The sequence below is a fragment of the Pangasianodon hypophthalmus genome, chromosome 17, assembly GCF_027358585.1.
Source record: "Pangasianodon hypophthalmus isolate fPanHyp1 chromosome 17, fPanHyp1.pri, whole genome shotgun sequence".
Taxonomy (NCBI): Eukaryota; Metazoa; Chordata; class Actinopteri; order Siluriformes; family Pangasiidae; genus Pangasianodon; species Pangasianodon hypophthalmus.
Window position 1 is genome coordinate 14,986,249 of NC_069726.1, and position 21,233 is coordinate 15,007,481.

Genomic DNA, 21,233 nt, shown 5'->3' on the forward strand with positions numbered 1-21,233 from the left:
TGTACAATGTGTGTGTGTATAATATATATATATATATATATATATATATATATATATATATGTGTGTGTGTGTGTGTGTGTGTGTGTGTCAGAATTTTATGTTGAACTGAAATGATCTACTACACATTATACACACACACACACACACATATATATATATATATATATATATATGTGTGTGTGTGTGTGTGTGTGTGTGTGTGTAATGTGTAGTAGATCATTTCAGTTCAACATAAAATTCTTGCCTGTCCTATTGCCTGTGCTATATTTTTAATCTTACATGTGCCAGATATTCATTTAGAGGGATGAGGTTCACTGGTAACTTAATTTTGAGCTCCTAATCCCTCAAAAAAGTTTGTTCTCCTCTACAGTATTTGGTGCTTGTCTACTCAGGGCCAATCATCCCTCACTTTTCCTGTCTTTCCCTGTCTGCTTAGGTGTGCTGCAAATATACTGCTTTTATAAGCCCATCCGCAGCACTTAACACTAATCAGAAGTATAAAATGTCAGCTTCAGGCTGGTCTAAGCCACTTGCGAAACTGTGAAAGAACAGGAACTTGACAGAGCTGCAAGCTGCGATGCTTCATCAAACTCACACAACTGGTGCAAGTAATGATGAAACACACTGTTTATTAGGAAAGTCAAGGCTGAAATGGGCATACAAAAACTTGAAGTCATTGATCCTGAGGTTTATAGGCTACTAGCTCTGTCATTCTGTTCAAGTGTCGGAGAACGGAGAAAAAAAATAAGGTAAGTCAAAATTGGTATAAATTGTGGTTGTATTTCAGAACCCCTTAAATAAAAGATTGTATCTCTACTCAAATTAATCACATCAAATCTCAAGATGTTGAACAGTACCACTGAACAATAATATTACCAAAGTTTGAAAATACAGCCCACTTTTCAAACACAAAGTCTTTAGTAATCATTTTTTTTCGCATAAAAAACATAAAGGCACATAAAAACACAAAAAGCAAACACAGCAGTAGCATGAGCAACAAATCATTTTGTAATTTAAAAATATAAAAATTAAATGTGTAAATGTACACATTCATTAGCATCTGCTAATCCCTGAGGCAGGAAAAAAAAAATTCAGCAAGATGACATTCACCCACAATTCATCACCACACGCACAGCTCACTTTCCACCAGCAAAAGTTCTTCATTATAAACATACACAACACTAACTGCATAAAAGTTAACTTAATAAATTTCTCACATTAACAACCTTCATTATTATTTTCAGTTAAAGTAACAACTGAATAAAATAACACAATAACATAATGTAATAACCAAGAATGCTGAGAAACCTTTTTCTTGTCATTTCAGTTATGTAGATGTACAGAACACTTCACTGAAAGGCCTAAGATAAGATGGATCTTTTGGATGTATGATGTATGATATAAAGATAATGTGCCTCTCTGATGATAAGCATGTTTTTAGATGTATATGAAAACCTTAAAATATTAGAAAAAGAGATACATGTAAAAATAAGCAAAGATATAGAATATTGGAGAATTTTGCAGACAGGTGACAGAGTAAATAAAAAAACAATCTCTGTTATGGTGTAAGAAGCATTTTGCTGGCCTGAATTGAGTCCACTTGAAGAATGGTGTTCATCCCTCAAGTACAGTTCCAGAGATTTGTAGAACGTGTGCCAAGGTGCACCAAAGCTCCTCTGGCAGCTTGTGGTGACTTAACACCGTACTGAGACACACTATGTTGTTTTTTCCTTTAGTTTTTTCACCATTTGTAAATATGAGACATCAGTATAGTACAGTTGGGTAGCTGAAAATGAGAGAAATGCCTTTTTGCAAGAATTTGCATAAATGGGTGTATGTGCAACACTAGACTTTTTATTGCATTGCAAAGCAGAAGCTGTTTCATCATTTTAACGCTAGGGGGCGTCTCTCTTCTGCAACTCTTCTATAAATGCTGTAGGTGAAAGAGGCAATAAATAAAATCAAGCTTTCATTATTCCGAGAAGTCAAGGCAAGTCATATTAAATGTGTTTATATACCACATTTTAGTTTACATAAGTGTCTAAAGATTTCAGAGATCTTAAAATCAAATAATTAAGATAAAGTAATATACTTTATAGAAGAACAAATTCTGAGTTAAAGAACTGACCTCCAATAATTTCATCCTTAACTTTCTGCAGTTCCTTGCGCACCTCCTCCAGGATTTCCTGTAACAACACAAAATCAGTTTCTGCACATGGAATTAATTATTAATCCAGACATTAGCAATGGTATATCATCTGACCTGCTTTAACTTCTCCATATCAATGCTCTCTTTGGCGGCTGTGTCACTCACGTTACTGCCTGGCCTTTGCCTGGTGAGAGAAGTAAATGGATGCAGATGAATCAGTCTGTTTATATACTATGTGGAATTTACTGTATTTCACAGCCATAGCAAAAGGTAACTCTTATAATCAGTACAGAATCTATGGTAGCTCCACAGGAATATCGCTAAGTTATTTTTTTTCAATCTACCCTATTTATAGTGTAAAAAGAAGACTTTTGTTTACTTGCACAGATTAAACTTTTATTATGAGTTTAGCGTACATAGATTTCCATTCTTTTCTCAATACAGGCAAATGTAAATTTTTGTCCAATCAGCCATACTCTACAGATGTGGTTGATAAATTGGATTAGGTTGGATTATTCCTTTAACATACACTGCCTGAAAGATTTTGCTGCAGAGACTAAACAAAATTCTAAAGACTGCCTCTGTTTTATGCAAAGTAATTAATATATCAGATTCCAGACATGACCAAGGTGTGCACAGACAATAATATAAAACAATGAGCAGTTTTGAATGACTCATTTGCTTTGTCTACTGGCCAGTAGATTTAACTTTGCTATCAAACGCACCCAGACTCAAAACAGACACATGGCTGTGTTGAATGTTGTAAGATAGAGACAGAATCGGTCCATACTGAAGCTCAGAAAGAAAATGAAATGATAGTGTGCATTTAGCTTGATGAAGCAAAAGCACCACTCCTTTTACACACTTGCATGCACGCACGCACACATATGCATTCACGCTACATGCACGCACGCACACACACACACAGAGAGAGAGAGAGAGAGAGAGAGCAACTGCAGGAATAGGAGTACCTATTTAATGGAGCTGATGCTGGAGCAGGGCTCTTATCAAGACCCTTGGGACCAGAATTACTTCTGTATGAAATAAACAGCACTATTTAATGCAATTTACACATAAAATTTCATTTTAACTGTATCTGTGTTCTTACTTTCTCTGCTTTTGTATCAACATTCTCTTAGTGTAAGTATTTCAGGGTTTCCTCTCTTTAATACTCTGCCCTAAGTTGAGAAACATTGTGAAAAAAGATGAATATATAGACTTTACCGTGGGAGGGTACTGGACTTCTCCCAAGGCTTGCAAACTGGGGGGAAAAAAACGAGAGATTACAAACATTATTGTAAAGGCATATAGGCTGATAGAAGAGGGATTTTAAGTCAGCTCTCAACACTCACCTTCTGATTTGCTCTCTGAGGAGGCTGAATTGTCCTGCAAGCAAGAGCAAAAAAGTTGATTTCCCTACAGCACTGTATACAGTATAACTGAAATTATCTATAATGTTATAGACTGTGTACTGAAACTATTCTGAGTTTTTTATATGAAAAAGTAAAATTACATTGTTATCTTCTTTTTTCACCACTGGGCTATCTGTAGCCTTGCGCCTGTAAAGGAAGGATACAAAAAAAGATGTAGGTTTTTTAGGTAGACACAACTGTAGTTTGCTTTTATAATACCAATGTCTTCCTGATTTGGGATGTATGCCAGTTTTGTCCTGTTTCTGTCCAATTGCTATTTTTTTGTGATGAGAAATGAATACAGATGCACTGATGTGGGGTGTGACATTTCTTTTTTCATTATAAATGCAATACACTATACACTCAATTTGTGCCATCATAGAGAAAAGGAATTAGCTAATATAAATATGAGTAAACAATTATTAAAAAGTACACAGGAAGACAGAAAACATATTTGTTCATCTTATCAGACACCCGCCTTTCCACCATATGCTGCATGTCCTGCGGTGACAGTGTCATTGTCGCATTCATATGTTTGCTTCATTTATACCTTTGGATCGCTGTATAGAATGGTATGTGCATCTCGGACCCCTTTTCCTTTTTTTTTTTTTTTTTTTAACTACTCTTGTGGAGTTTCTGGGCTCTGTGTTTGTGAGACTCCCAATAACATATAGAAGTCTAAAAGTTACAGACAACAAGTCAGAAAACAAATTTGATGCAACCAGTGCCATCCAGCTGGCTATTTATACCACTATAATACTGACTGATATAATAATATAATAATAACATAATAATAATCTATAAATGAAATCTAATTATATATAATATTAAGAAAATTCACTCTGCTGAGAGTCTAATGAGAATGTAATGAGAGGAGCTGATCTGAGTTTATAGATTGGGTATCACAGTAACATGCACAAGCACACCTCTTGATGATCCTTCTAGCCAAACCCCTTTTTAGAATTATGCTTGCAAGATTATCTTTAAAATAGAGGCTTTTATCTTCTAAATATGGACATCTTAATAATGAGCTTGATGTATACTAACCTTTTTGCAAGAAGTGCACTCATCTCACCCATCAATCCTCCACCTCCTCCTCCTCCTCCAGAGCTCTGGCTGCTCTCTTTTGGTGCTGGAGCAGCAGATCCACTCTCCTCCTACATGCCGAGGGGAGAGCTGTCCATTAGCTCCATTTACAACATATTGAATCCCATTACTCCCATGTTAACATACTTGTACTACTCTCCATACCATTATTACTACACATTCATCTCACTTACTGTATATTAGCCCCATTGCAACAAGCTACATAAGCTATGATATTATTTAGCTCTGGGCCTTTTCTTCTCAGCATAGTATGCAGTATATACACTCACCGGCCACTTTAATAGAAACACCTGAATCATCTTATTTCAGAAAACAGTCTGAAACAGTCTCTAGGATTAACACATAATGGTGTGAAAAACAAGAAAAAAAATCAGTGAGTCTGTGGAGATGCCTTGTCGATTAGAGAGGTCAGAGGAGAATGGCCAGACTGGTTCCAATTGATAGGCTACAGCAACTCAGATAACCACTGTTTACAATCACGGTGAGAGGAAAAACATCTCAGAATGCACAACATGTCAAACCTTGAGACCACATTGGGTTCCACTTCTGTGAGCCAAGAACAGGAATCAGATATTACAATGGGCACAGACTCACCAAAACTAGACCAGGTCGAAAGAGAACAGGCGAAAAAACACTGAGATGACATTTTCCTCAACTCTAGTGTGAACATTAACCAAAGCTCTTGACTTCTATCATGATTTTATACATTGTGCTGTTGCCACATGATAAGATGATTGGTTAATTGTATGAATGAGCAAATGTACAGGTGTTCCTATAAAGGCTGATGAGTGTGTATATGGACAATTCATACACACACACCCACACACACATTAACCCTAGATATTTACACATTTACCTTGGACACTTTGCGGAGTTTAGCCCCAGAGAGAGCTGCTGCTAGTCCTCCATCTCCACCAATGCCACCTCCTCCCCCTCCTCCTGAAGGTGGTGGTGGCGGTGCAGGTGGAGCCCCACCAGAGGGTGGTGGCGGTGGAGCTGGGGGAGGACCGGGAGGTGGCGGAGGACCAGGCGGAGGAGGAACTCCAGGGGGAGGAGGAGCTGCAGCTGGAGGAGGAGCTGGAGGTGCAGCTGGTGCAGCGGCTGCCTGTCTCTGCCTTTCTAGCCGTTCCTGTTCCTGTCTCTCTCTCTCCTGCTGCTCCTGAAGTCTGTTGAGAAAATGCAAAGATTGTGTTGAGGCATGACTGAGCAGGAACTATTCAAATGTTCATAATATTTATGTATCCAAAAGCAAAAGATCCCATTTCCTACTTTTAGTCAAATAACCTAAGTTTATCAAAGCACACATTTCCTAAATTGCGGCAAAATTACCGGGGCACATTATTTGCGGAATTATTTTTCAGATTGTGATAATTTTGTAATTAACTGTAATATACAAAGTTTCCTAAAACGGAAATTACATATTAGTAGTTAACCATTTTTAACAAACACTTATCAGAAACGCCTATACTCAGGCAAAAAAATGTACCAAGCCCAAAATGGCAATTCTTAAACTTTTAATGGTCTTAACAACAAATCATTGGTCAGAAAATTAGCAGGAATTAAACAAATGCACTCCTGAGAGCTCCTGTGCCACCATTTGCTGGTCTACTTTTGCTGCAGTGAACTGTTTAGGCAAAAGCTAGAAACAGAGAAATTCACTTACATAGTCTTCTTCTACACAAAGGTAAAATCATGATAATGATTAAAATGTTTGATGTAAAACTCAAACTAACATGTCTGGGTGTATGAAATCTTCCAAAAATATCTTCTGGAATTTTCTTTCTTAAAAGTTTAGTCATTATTTAGTTATCTGCTACACCTGATGCAGCCCATCAAGGGCCACAAGGCTTAAACATTTAAAGAAATCAAAGAGTAAAGCTAAGTTAATTTATCCATTTGTTTAATTCTTGCTAATTTCCTGACCAATAATTTGTTGTTAAGACAATTAAAGGCTTAATATTTTGCCATTTTGGGCTTGGCCCCTTTTTTTCCCCCAGGGGTGTAGTGTAACATTCGTGAGAAGTTAGAGAAGTTAAGAGAAGTTAGAGGCTGTTATCGCTTATGTTACAGCAGATATAAACTTTTGTTCCCTCTTTTTTTTTTTTTTTTTTTCCCAGGAGTGCATTTGGCATAACGTGCACTAAGTACATTCCCAAAAGGCCATTTTGTTTTAGTCTATGTGGTGAGCATATATGGTGAATATTTAGCCTTTTTGGATTTGGCCTAACTGTGTGTTGGTAGAGCTTAACCAAAAATTGTGAAAACTGCCAAAGACTATAGAAGAAAAGTTTTTAACTGGAACTGAGGTAGTCTAAGAAATGTAAAATCCACCTGAATATGAACTACAATGAACATTAAAGTTTTTTTTTTAAACCTTTATGTGGTTTATGTGATATAAATATTTATATATTGTATGCAAGAATCCAGAGAGTAAATAGTTTACTTCATTTAGAAAAGAGCTAGAATGACGTAATGCCATGCAAATATTAAATGCTGTATGTGTTTCCAGTCAACTAAGCACATAAACAGCTGATGTGTATTTATACTGAGTGAGTGTATATTAGTGAACCAGGAACACTGTTTTCCGTAATGAGCTGTGACGAGTCACTGTGTGTGGTGATGGCTGAGTTGAGTCAAAGTCATTGTATTCACTGCACTGGTGAGTGAGTACCTCTGCTGCTCTTCAACACTAGGTCCATTTGGTGGAGGCCGAGGTGGAGCTGCGCCTATGAAACAAACATAATATAATATCCCTCAATACATAAGTACATAAATATCCCTCAACACACCAGTGTAATGCTAGCCTCTCAAAAGTACAGTCTCTAACTGACAGACATACTCAGTAGAAACATACTAGTGTAGAGTTAACATATATACTGAGTGGCAGTAATAGTGTGTCTGGAATTTGTCTCACCGCTGAGCACATCTAATGTATGCATCATGGTGTTAGCAAACTGTGTAGCTTCTTCCTTACTGCCGAAATTTAGGCCCCACACCTGCCGTGCATCTCGCCACTGGTGGAAATTTGGAGTGGCCTGATTGTACTTTATACCTCTCACAAGGGGGCAGTTAATGACAACCTGAAAAAGGAAATGTAGCAAACCAAATATTAACATACTTGTCATTTTTTATTGCATATTAATAGTTAATTAATATGCACTGTTAACATAAGTGTGCAGCAAATTGGACTCCTAGTGATTAAGGAGAACCCCAGGTCTCACATGTGCTGCTTTAAATGGGTTTAGGAGTGACTTAAAAAAAATCAAACTTTGGTCTGTTCTTGATCTTTAAAACAAATCATATCTGTACTGCATGAAAGATCCAACGGGATCTGCAGTTTTATCACATTCTGTCAGTTGTGAAGAACCCATTTGGAGAACCCATTTTTGGAGCTAGCACCATTATTCAGGGATCGCATGTGTCTGATTATTCTGTGCTTATTTGTGAAAAGGTCAAATTAGAAACCAAATATTTAACATATCTGTTATTATTTATTACATACTGTTCTGCTCCCATAAGTGTGGTGAATTGGACACTAAGGTACCCCCGGTTCACACAACCTCCATATAAACAGGGGCTAGTTCTGAATGAGCTCTTCCAAAGAAATAAACTGACATTTTTTTAAAAAGGGGTTAAAATTGCAGATGCGTTTGGACCTTACATGCAGCACCAATATGATTTGCTCACTGTAGTAAATGTGTGTTGTAAATGTGATTCACAGTACATGCAGACACAGGAAGTCAAATGTAGACAGCAAACTGTGAGACTGACAAAAAGACAAAACCACCAACTGAGGACAAAACGGCACCCTACTCTGCTATTTCCCACGCACATACGTCCCCCTGCTGTTCCTCCACTGCACTGAATAAAGAACTTCTGGTAAATAAGTAGACTTGTCAAATTAGTACTCTGTTCTAAAGCTGTTCATACATGCCTAATAAACTACCATTATTGACCACTGAAAAGAGGAGGTGAAACTACGTTGTGTTTCTCAGAAGAACTACAGTCATGCAATGTCATACTTACAGGGGCAGATAAGACATATAGTGTATGTATATTGTATGTGTCCTGATGAATATCTTTTAGGGGCAGACATTATGTCAGAAACATATCATGACACTATATCGTGACATGGTTTCATATGCTCATAAAAAAAAAATTACTGTCACATTTAACTAAAAATTATAGGTTGAACTTTGTAATCTTATTTCTTGTCTTTAACACTGATGAACAATAAAAATGAGGAAAGCTGCAAAAAAACATGTCCAATCATCTTCTTATTACTATAAATGACTATGGAGTGGGTCAGTGGATCGTACTGGCGACACCTGCAAGTGTACTTTGACGTAACTGATATTATATTGTTATATTACTGTTTAATTTTACATGATATTACCATTATTACATCCACTATGAGATACAATGGCTTGGTACTGATCATTATGGTAGAAGTACTGATGATATTTGCAATCATATTGTCCAAACCCTAATATTTTTTCAGGAGCCCAGCAAGAGCAGCAGCTGTTTTGGGCATTCAAATAAACCTTATATCAACATCCGTTACCATCCACACCCTTTCCACTACAGTTAACACACGATACTTAATGACAAGTAATAATTGGACTTGAAGTTCTGTGGCATATTTATTACCTGCTGATCAGGCTGCAGTTTTCGGCCCACCACTCTGAAGGTGTTGTTCACAGGGTTTTGGAAGATGTGCACTCTGCTCACAGCCTGACCTCCAGTGCCAGCAGGGACCCAGCGCTTCCCGGCGTCATCGTACATCATGACAGTAGCACGCGCCTGGCACAAGCTCACCTCACTGAGCACAGGGGAGAGGGTGCAGAAATTATGAACCATCAGTTCTCTCATTTCAAACATGCTTATGCAGACAGACAGCTGTTTATTATAAAAAGGACTAAAATATGCATTAACAACTGGTCATCGATGCTGGCCTGAATGAGGACAATGACTCACAGGCTACCATCGTTAGAATTGTTCTCTAACAACCACATTAACAAAATATGTAGAAAAACACATAGGAGGAAGTGGGAGCATGTTTCCCTCTTCCTCTGCAATTGTCTCAACTATAATATTGCACCTACTGACTTCCGCTGACATGACAGCCTGCTTCTGAAGAAAAAACGACGACTTAATAAGGACTAAATTCAAAGCTTGAGTAAGCATACTTGCACACATGTAAACATCAATAAGTGTAACACTAGCTAGCTCTGGTCTCTAACCAAGCTCAGATTGGCCAACTGGACACAACAGAGCTAAAAGAGGATCTGAGATGGTAATTAATTGGTGGTTTTGTTTCAGAAAGAGAGGTGAGAGTAGTGCATCTAGACACCTAGCGATATGAGCAGTGAAAATAAAATGCAGAAACACTGAAGCCTTCCTTTAGTGTTCTACAGTGCAAAAGACTTCCTCTTTTGCCTTCACATAAATGAACAACATTAAAATGCCTTTACTGGTTTGGTTTATGATGGTTTAGTCTCTCCAGCACTAAAGGAAGAGTAGGAAATTGCGGTTAAATGCAGACACTGACTACAGACAGATTTACGTGCACACACACAAACACACACACACACACACACATTCACACACACACTCACACTCACACTTTGGCCTACTTGTGAGTACCTTCTATTTACATGATTATTAATGCAGCTAATTAATGCTAGGCTTCACCTACATCTAACACATACATTACCTTAACCTTACTAACAGCGAATCAGTTTTTTTGTCAGTCTTCCTTGCAAGGACCAGGCAAAGATAAAAACTGTCAGACATTCCTATTCTTGTGGGCACCTTGGTCCCTACCAAGACATAAAAGCAACCCGTCCGTCACACACATGTCTATATAAGGATCTATAAACTGGTTCTTACTTTTCCTATTTGTAAGGTCTGATCTTACAGTTTATAGTTTATCAATCTTTATATAGCAGTGTTGCTAAAGTGGTTACAACTGTAACAATTACAATATTCATCAAATAAGTAACATTACGAACAGGGTAATCAAATCATGATTATACAATAAACACTTGATAACGATTACAGTCAGCTTTATGTGCTTTTTTCTTACTTTCATACAGTGACTACACGACACATTTATAGAAGCAATGGAAATAGTGCGTGTCTTGTAAAATGATCTGTAATTTCTCATGATCTGTGATCTGAGGAAAATTTGTTAATTTGCTTTCCACTGTACTTATATTATTATTAAAAATTTCATTCTCACACACTCCGGATATGTGGCTGTTTTAGACCTCTGATGTATAAATACATTCTCAGTTCTCACTGTCTATTTTGGTGGCCTGAGTGTTTGCAATAAGTGCTAGTGAGTGCGATTCTTCACCAGCTTACAGAAAGGACTGGCTTTGAGGCCGAGCCCTTGGTTTGTGCATTTTTAGTTTTAAAGATCTGTTTACACACACATACACACATACACACTTGCACTTAATTATAGTGTCATTTTGATAGAAATAATTACAATAGAAATATATGCATGTAGTGATGTAGTTATATTTGTTCAGTATAATTGTACTGTTGCAGTCTCTTATTTATAGACCGCAAAATTCAAAGATCTAAAATAAATTACCAAAAAGAGATCAATTTCTAAATCAGTTTCTAAGAGATTTGCACTTATGCAGCAGTATATATGCCACAAATATACTCTGTAACTCATCTGATAAGCAAGACTTTAGCTTGTATTGTAATAATTTAAATAATTTTAATTTAATTTAAAATTTGTAGCTATTTAATATCAGATGCTTTTTACATGCTTGTCAATCCTGACTCTGATTATATGAAATATATTATATTATATTTCTTTACATTTTCAGTAATCCTTGTCATAATAGCTTTAAGATGAACAGCCACCATTCAGAATACAGAAGGCACAGTGGCTATTTTAACTGTTTCCAAATTTACATGCACACAAATCAAATGAGAGTTACTTATTAGCTCTAGGGGTAGGAAAATTTACATTCAGTGGAATTTATGTCCACATGTTTCAGAATGCATGACTTGATTTCTGAAGTTTTATGTTATATAAGAAATTTTTAAAAAATGTTATGTGAGAAATTCAATGACACCTGACTTTTGCTTTTTAACCACAGTGGATTTATATTCACTTCCTCAAAACTGTGGAGGAAATGGTTAGGTTCAATGTAATCGAGCTCCTGTTTCAGTCTTGGTAGCCTGTTTTGGACATTAACCTGGAGTTACTTTTGTGAATATGCATGCTCAAACTGAAAAAAAATGAAATCAGGAAAATAATCCCACTGAGACGGTGTGGATCATGTTGCCAGGTTGGGAAATCTGTTGAATTGTGTCATTTGTTCTGAGTGTGGAAACAGTTAATCCAGTTCAATTCTGGCGTGCACCATTTTAAACCACTGAAGGGTAAGAGCATGCATAATAATAATCTGTTCTCTGTCTCTGTCGAACTGTACTTATACTGCTGTTGTCTGATGTGATGCCGGTGCCTGATCCTGACACAATGCTACTACTGTTGCATTTTTCTCATCCTCAATTAGGTCCTGCCTAATTCCTCCTGTTTCTCTAATTCTGCTTGGAGCTTTCTGCACTTGTGATTCACCTTCTGCTCTGGATGGGCCTACATGGATATAAGATTGCATTTCCCAAGTCTTAATCTTTCTTTAGTGGATAATCTTACCCGGATACTGTAGATTTATACCTAAGAACTGCTGCTGTAATCATAATGATTGTCCTGTGCTCATCCCAGGACTCATTCACAATTTGCTCATACTGAACAACCTTTCAACACACAGTCCTGTTAGACTTTACAGTATACAGTTATGGAGAAGTAGTGATAGTTCATAAACCCAGTAACGGGTGTCACCCAGAAGAGGATGGATTTCCTTTTGAATCTGGTTCCCCTCAAGGTTTGTTCCTCATGTCGACTTTTCCTCGCTGCCGTCACCTCTGACTTGCTCATTAAGGAATTTAAATCTTAATTTCTGTAAAGCAGTTTAGTAACAATGTCTATTCAAATCAAATTGAATTGTATTGGGTCTGGCAACTGTTCAAGTTCCCACTTTCTAACTGCCAGGCTTACAGTGTGCACAATAAACAAAGTGCCCTACAGATTTTCCCCTTCAGAGTTAAGTGTAGTAGTGATAGCATAATCAATAAATAGGAAACTCAAATGCAATAACTTTCTCACACACTGCAAACCTTGAACCATCCGGTGATGGTGAGAGATCTTTTCCTTTTCACCCAGGAAGGTAGATGAGGCGATGACACTGAGTAAATCACGCGCTATGAAAGTCTAAAGTCAAATAAACACAATTTAACAAAGTCTCAACAAACTTTAGTTGGACTTACCTCATTGTTACGAGATGATCTGGTCACTCGCGTTAGAAAAAAACAAGCCACAGTCATACAAAAGGCATGTGAGGTGAAGTACTCACAGGCATCCGCTTCTCTGACTGCTGCTCAGAACAAGCCACAATTTCCTGGTTTGAATGACGAATCTGATCTGATCTGATCTGAGATCAGCTTCACGCTTCATCCGCACTGACATGAAATAACGCTTCATCCATTATACACGTGGAGCTGTCAGCAATTCCTTTACATGAGGCTGACTTCATGGAAAAAAAGCCCTTCAACCCCAAACATAACTTACTATAGTGGAAAAAGAAATCATAACGCCTAGAACAGATACATGCAATATGTACTGAAGCAGATTTCTGATATTCTACTGTTGAAAGGGAAACAGAAGTGTGACTCCAGTCCTCTCATGCCCTCTTGTGGCTGTTTGTAGTATTGCAACATAAACGACTGCTTATTGTTGGAGTGGTTCCTCCAAGGGTACATGTTGGTATCTTTAGAATGTATGTTTCAGCTTATATAAATAATGTAAATAATAATTAAATATAAATGATGTTAGGTACATGATTGGATCTTAAAGACTACTGTCATACCTTTAAAGGTAGAGGGAAAAAGCAAATTAAAGGTAGCTATACCACATGCACCTTCCCAGATACTAAAGGTATAAAACCTGTCATGCTGATGGTACTACCACAGGGACAAGGAAGAGTACAGTTTGGTATGTTTTATTCTGATATTGCAATAAGGTTAAAGGTGGGAAAACACTTTTAGTGATGTTCCCCGCACATTCTCGTAGCTGTTAAAAAAAAAATAAAAAAGTCTGCTTAAAAATAGTCTGTTTTTTGTGGTGTTCCAGGGAAACAAACAAATGTAGACCAACAACATCCAACCAGCCAGGACAAGGAGGTGCCTGTCAATCATGCAGCCTGGGCATGTGCTTGGGGCCATGTCTTTGAAGTGAACACTAAAGGTTCAAATCTGGAGTTTCAAAACAGCCAGTACATATAATCATGCTAAATTGCATTTCAGTATCATCACATTAGCCTCAAACACCAGTTGTCATACACAATAAAATGTGTGTAAATTGTCATTTTCATAACCCATTCCTTAGGTACTGTGTACTATGAATAAACCATGAGCAAAATATTTATTTGGGTGGCCTTATAAGAGACATTGCATTGATTAAAAATAGGCTCTTGACATCATTTGCACCATTACGCGCACAGCCCTACTTCTGCACACCGACTAACCTTAAATAGTTTGCACAGTATTACCTCCATTCCACTTTGCACCTTTGTTCACTGCACTGTACTGTCTTCATTACTGTAATGCAGACTTGTTTACACACATCACGCACATTTGCATTGTTGTTTTTTCATGCTTAAATTCCATTTGCAATGTTGATAACATGCCATTTGCACGTCACTTGCACTTTACTGCCACCTCCTTGTGTCTTTGCACTTTACACTTAATGTGACTTGTTTTGCACATCTGGTTAGATGCTAACTGCATTGCCTTGACTTTGTACTTGTACTCTGGTCAATGACAATAAAGTTTAATCTAATCTAATCTAAACTAATTTCATAAATTAAACTACATGTAATACATAATAAGTCCCTTTTAAAATCTAATCCTGCTCCATCTAATCCATATTTTAATTCCATATTCTCATTAGCTCATTATATATATATATTTCTCCTCATTATCTCCTATGTTTGTTATCACCTCACTATGGAACTATGGGAAAGAGTAATACCCAACTGTCCTCATGTGAGGATTTTACAAGGATGTTTTTACAAGGATTTTACATGAGGATATGTGATTTTACCTGTTATTGAATTTATAAAATCATTAGATATTTATATTCTAATTTATTACTATCTAATTTATATCTTTATTGAAGAATAAAATTGTCCTATTCATCACTGTCCATTCATTTTGTGAATTTTAACTATATTTGTTCTGTCTGTTTAATCTACTATTCTTTCCACAAAAAAGGTGCTAAACCTGGGTATAATGGTACTTTTGTCAGTAGGATGGTCTTTTTCCTTTTAATTACAGGAATATTTTACACATTAGGGAACAAAAACTTAAAAGGTAGCATTTCTTTCTGACAGTAAACTTTCTGAACAGTAGAGACTCTTGGATCCATTTGGCAAATGTCTTTACATGTAAATGTGTAATTTGTCATGTAGCTTGATTGTTAGTTGTCATTTACAGTAATGATAGTAAAGAAACATTGCATATAGAGTGAATAAGAATATTTAAACAAAACTGACTACTTTTTTCAAACCCCAAAATGTAAAACTAAACTCTAAGCAAAAACACTTAAGCTTCAATGCATTTGAAGATTTTTTTTTCCATTCTGAAAATAACAGTCCTATGTTATTCGGGCTACACTGTTTTTGCTCTGAGAGACAGCTCTTTTCACTCGGCTTAGTGTTTAGTCGTGAACAAAAAGACACCCGGTTCTTTTCTTCTTGTGCAGGTGTGGTTCACATTAGAAATAGGAACATTTAAAAGTCAAACACGGCACCCTCCCTCACTGGTCACTGTTCAAATAACTATGCAAAACTGCAATGTTCAGTGCCAAGTGTTTATGTTTGCTCTGCAAAGTACACTTGGTAGAACAATAGAAGCATCTCCTATACATTTTGAATCAAAGAGCTTATATTTTGCCTTCTTTAGTTCTAACAAGTAATTATGAGATTAGAATCATTACTTTACTTCCACACACATTAGCAGAAATAGTGAGTCTTCCTGTGTGTTTGTCTGAGGGTAGAGGGCAGCAAGTCAGGAGAGGATTTGCATACAGTTAGAGAGCGTCTGTAGATGCCAGTGAGTGTACTGTACCATGCACAGTGGCCTTTCAGACTGAGGCCACCAGCCCACTGTTCACAGGCCCAGAGAAAACGATAGTTCATTTAGGGAAAGGCAAGTAACTGAAGTGAAACAGTGAAACTATAAATATAGCTTTTAAAGTGAATATATCTAAAATGGAATTTTTGACTTTTAATTGTTCTCTGTTTTTAATGGATGAGACTCATTTTCTGTTATACAGACTGCATATGATATTGAATATATATTTATATAAGCTATATACCAATAAAATGTCTTGTCTTTTATTAAGAATCCAGAATTGAATTAGTGTAAACTTTGATTTGTGATTTTTTTTTCTTCTACTTTTAAGTATTAGATATGCATTGATCCAATACTGTTTCATTATCTGGGCTGCTACTGGTCTGAAACACTTGATCTGTAAAAATATTGGATTTAAAAAAAAAACAAACATATTTTCCAGTGTAACGTGAACGTGTGTGATCTTGACTGAGGCATTGTGGATTGAATATAGTACACAACTTTTAAGTCTGTGATGTTTCAGATAACCTGGAAATACAAACTTGCTGAGTGCTGGTTCAGTCAGTTAAAAGATATCAGTGTCAGACTATACTCATTCTACTAAAATTTGGTCAAACAGACTTAATTTGAATCAGACTTATGCAGGAACTAAACAGTCTTTAATAATGATTGTATGACATTTCCTCTCATTTTGTGTAAATACAAGTAGTTAGCATGTTTTGTGTGTGTGTGTGTGTGTGTGTGTGTGTGTGTGTGTGCGTGTGTGTGTAATAGTAGCTATGCTTAGAAATAAGCAACAACCTAAATGATGCATGGAAAATGCCTGGCTGGTTCATTTAAGATGCCCTCATATAATTAATTAATAATTAATAATCCATGAATAAACACAACAGTAGGCCCCATTTGCTGAACCTAGAGCTGCTTTTCATTCACATTAACTCTTTTCATTTTATCTGAAGAAGTGTAAAAATTTGAATTCAAATTTGAAAGGTTCAATAAATGGTAAGTCAAAGTATGTATTTAAGAAGTAGTCTACTTTACTCATTTGAACTATGATGTTGTAATTATGTGGTCTAGTGATTTCATTTTACTAAATAATCATTATAAACTATCTGTTCGTGAAAACTCAACTACTTTTAGGCATCATCTTCTGCTATCCAAGAGGCAGAGAGACGGTTTGCATACAGGCTGCACGACAATGATGCAAGCAGATATATTTGCCAGTCAGAGCTCAATGTAATGAGCCTAACGCTCATCCCTCTCAGCTCATCTCTGTATAACACATAGCTATAGTGTTTAAACATATTCCATGCCCATTTATATTCAAATATGTATACAATCAATTTATCCGTTGAACACTTGAACATTTTCAAGTTTGGTAGTTCTCCCGGACATGGCGGGAATGATTTTTTCACTCTTTCTACTGTGCAACAAAAGAAAAAGCCACCTGTAAATTGGGGAGAGAGAGATTCATTCAATTCTCTAAACCGGGTAGTTAACAGATAGTAAACAGTAAAAGAGAGATTTGAATGGCCTTTGTCTGGGCCCAGGTGATTCAAACCCAGCAGACAATTATATGGAACGAGAAATAAAAGCCAAATTTTACTAGCAGTCCAAGCTGTGCGTGCTCCTGTTAGGCAGGCCGTGCCCTCCATGACGGCAGAGCCAGTGGGCCATTTGCATGGAAGGACCAGTTGAATGAAGAGACCAGATTCTCACTACCTGGCATGCAAAATCATCAGGGCAGCAGTTAACACACACACACATACACACACACACACGCACACACACACGCACGCACACACACACAGGTGTGTCTGCTGCCGTGGCCTCCCTCCAGAGGTATGGAAATGAGCACTGAGATTTGCGCTTTCTAACCGCTGAATAGGGTGAGGGGGGGAGGATGGTTAGAAGACACACACATAGGAGGATTACAGTGAAGAGGGAGGCACAGATCAGCTGTGAGCACAGTGTCTGTGGACAGGTGAGGGGTTGCAAGGTTTAAGGTGATGTGGTGGAGTAGATGCAGTTCCAGTTAGAGTTTGAGTCGAGTTAAAGTTTGAGTTGCGATTGTAAGTAAAGCTACATAATCAGTTAGATTGGTTCAAAGGAGGCTCAAGGAAAGAAAATCAAGGATGCCACGTTCATTTCTGGTGAGGAGGAAGCGAGAAGCGTGCGGTGTATGGACGTGGGGAGATGCTCAAAACTCATCCTGGATCAATCACATCTGTGCAGGTAATGCAGAAGTTTCTAGAGATCCACAGAGATAACATAACACGCCTAATGGCTTGCCATTAAAAATTAATTACAGCTAATGAAGAAAAGGAATGAGCAGTGCATTTAGTCTATTCTATGTAGTTTTTGCATTTTAAAGACCTGAATCTGGGTGATCTTGGCCCAGTTTTCATATTAAGATTATTGTAGCGTAATTAGTAGAGAATTAGCAGAGAATTAGCAGAGAACGTTGGAAGCGAAATACTTTTATAATGTACAGGTATTTTCATCTTGTGACGATTGTCATTCCACAAACTCTTAGCCAGCTCACACTGGAATCAGATTACTGATTCAGTTAAAATATAAAATGATTCAAGATTCTAACACTTTCAATTTTACAAACAAGCAATCTATTATTCCTAATTTAACTGAAAATTCAAATCAATGTTTCCACTATTTTCACATTGCATGATCTACATTTTTTTTGCATATTCCATGCTATGTGACAGTGTTTCAGAACATTCTTCCATGCTCTACCATTTTTTAATTATCTGAACATTTTTAACATGTATTTATGAGCATGTTTCTAAAAATGATTAAACTCGTTCTTTAAGATTAGAATAACTATAATCCATCATTATGAATAGATTGAGTACCTCAAATCCTTTAAACACTTTCGACAGGTCCTGACTTACATTTCTCACTTGTGTAACTACATACCTTTTCTAGATTCAGTGAAGTTACTGGTAATTCATATCAACTACCAGTTAAGGAATATATGCTTTTAAAAAATAACCAAATAAGTTTAATTAGTTAACATGTCAGTTTTCTTTTTTTACTCATATTGTTTCAGCAGTGGCAGTAAAGGCACCTGGCATTGTCGGTCTGCAGTCAGTGCCGACATTAAACAGTGCTCCTTCTGGACCGGTAAACACATCCAGCAGTGCTGACCTAGAGGCAGCTTATGTGTCCAGCAGTAATGAATCAGGAACAATGAGTCCTGAGCACTGCCACTCTCAGCAGCCTCCTCAGAGTCTCTTTCAGACAGTTCCTTCGTCTGATCCAGCCTCAGCCACCAGAGCCAAGGTAACTTAGTCCACTCCACCGAACAACTTTAAATCTATTTTATAATACATAACACAGTTAACATTTATTTCATTTATTAGCATGAAATAATTGGTATTGGTAGATGCATGTACACAGGTATGAGTGCAAATAAAAGATGTTTCTGGGACAAAGACCAAAATTATTGTGATGTCTATTGTTTTTTAAAACAATAGACATCACAATAAAACTTTTGAACCAAAAAGTTCATTTCTAAAATTCTTACATGTATTTTTATATTGGAACTTTTTCACTAATTTACATTTATGATTTATGACATCACGACGTTGTGTCAAGTGGGCGCCTTCTCCGAGTTGCTAAGTGGACAAAACACTGAAATAAATATTTTTCTGCTGAGATTTATTTATTATTACAGTTCAAGAGAAGACGTTAAGAGAAGAGGCTATAAATAGAATTTATCCACAAAAAAAAAAAAATCTTTCCTGAAGGTTAACCCTCTCTTCCCCGGTCTTGTTCCCCCGGTCAGGTTCCTGCCCCCAGCTCTGGAGACTTCCAGTGTCCTGTGTGCCATAAAATTTTCCCACTCCAGCGCATGTTGACGCGACACCTGAAGTGCCACAGCCTTATCAAGAGGCACCCGTGCAGGTACTGCGGCAAAGGCTTCAACGACACCTTTGACCTGAAGAGGCACATGCGCACACACACAGGTGACGACACTCTACACACGCACCTCTTGCAGAGATCTGTACCCGCTAGAAGCCCTCCGTTTCTCACCCACACACCCCTGTGTGCAGGTATCCGGCCGTACAGGTGCGAGCTGTGCGAGAAGGCTTTCACGCAGCGCTGCTCGCTGGAGTCTCACCTGCGCAAGATCCATGGCGTGAGGCAGCAGTACGCGTACCGGCAGCGCCGCTCCAAGATCTTTGTGTGTGAGGACTGCGGCTTCACTTCCAGCCGGCCCGACGAGTACTTCATGCACGTGCGTCAGAGGCATCCGGAAAGTCCTGCACTGCGCAGATACTACCGCAAACACATGCAGGAAACGCCCACTCAGCCCCGCATCTCGCCCTTCATGCTCTACCCAACCACAGCGTTTTACATGTGAAACCCAACGCACTGTTTCTCTGAGCCTCTGCTGCCGCTGCATACGTGATAACACGAGCAGGCAGCTTCATGTAGGCCCACTGGCATGATGTTATACAAATACGCTATATGGCCAAAGGTTTGTAGACACCTGACCATCACACCCACATGTGTTTTTTGAACATCCCTTTCCAGATTTAGTTCCCCTTTGCCATTATAATAACCTCCACTCTTTCACTCTGAGAAGGCTTTCCAGTAGATTTTGGAGTGTGGCTGTGGGGATTTGTGCTTTAGCATGAGCATTAGTGAGGTCAGGCACAGTCAGCATTCCAGTTCATCCCAAAGGTGTTCAGTGGGGTTGAGGTCAGGGCTCTGTGCAGGCCACTCAAGTTCTTCAACGCCAGCCTTGGCAAACCATGTCTTTATGGACCTCACTTTATGTACAGGGGCACTATCATGCTGGAACATGTTTACGCATCTTAGTTCCAGTGAAGGGAAACTGTAATGCTACAGCATACAAAAACATCCTATTGTGTGCTTCTAACTTTGTGGCAACAGTTTGGGGAAGAACCACCTATGGGTGTGATGGTCAGGTGTCCACAAATGTTTGGCCATATAGTGTATGTGAAGGTGGACAGTGTATAAAAAATTTATTGGGGTAAAGTCTGCTGTTTTATATCAGATTTTGTAACTGTTTTTCCATCTTTAACATATTTCCTTCTCATACTTCTTAATATGTCATGTTCATTATGCCTGTACAGTTAATATAATCATTACTTTGGTTATTATTTTTTATATGTGTTAATAACGTTTGTATTTTAATAAAAATCTTTCTTGAGAAGTTTTGTAATACAAGATCCAATATTCTGCACCAAAAACCTGAAAATATAATTCAGATAATTCATCTAAACTGTGCTGTCCCAAAACAGTGCATTACAATCGCGCAATTAACAAAGTGAAAGTGAACTTAAATTCTCTTGGA

At 37.6% G+C, this 21,233-nt stretch overlaps 2 protein-coding genes across 3 annotated transcripts; one reads left to right on the forward strand and one right to left on the reverse strand.

The window, feature by feature from the left end:
• Nucleotides 1-761: 761 nt before the first annotated feature.
• Nucleotides 762-13,325, reverse strand: vaspa (vasodilator stimulated phosphoprotein a). Its single transcript, XM_026941787.3, has 13 exons — nt 13,025-13,325; nt 9,320-9,491; nt 7,584-7,749; nt 7,341-7,395; nt 5,526-5,835; nt 4,610-4,719; nt 3,664-3,709; nt 3,503-3,536; nt 3,375-3,411; nt 3,122-3,184; nt 2,265-2,334; nt 2,130-2,187; nt 762-1,934 (listed from the first exon to the last, which is right to left on the reverse strand). The coding sequence occupies exons 1-13, from the start codon at nt 13,027-13,029 to the stop codon at nt 1,897-1,899; spliced, it is 1,164 nt and encodes a 387-aa protein (XP_026797588.3). The 5' UTR covers nt 13,030-13,325; the 3' UTR covers nt 762-1,896.
• Nucleotides 13,326-17,272: 3,947 nt separating this feature from the next.
• On the forward strand, nt 17,273-21,192 carry zgc:171929 (uncharacterized protein LOC100124596 homolog). 2 transcript variants are annotated; one of them, XM_026942025.3, is made up of 4 exons: nt 17,273-18,124; nt 18,957-19,189; nt 19,695-19,875; nt 19,963-21,192. In XM_026942025.3, the coding sequence occupies exons 1-4, from the start codon at nt 18,025-18,027 to the stop codon at nt 20,271-20,273; spliced, it is 825 nt and encodes a 274-aa protein (XP_026797826.3). In that variant the 5' UTR covers nt 17,273-18,024; the 3' UTR covers nt 20,274-21,192. The 2 variants fall into 2 exon arrangements, with proteins under 2 accessions (XP_026797826.3, XP_026797825.3); XM_026942024.3 differs by having other exon boundaries at nt 19,695-21,192.
• The last annotated feature ends 41 nt before the right edge of the window (nt 21,193-21,233 follow it).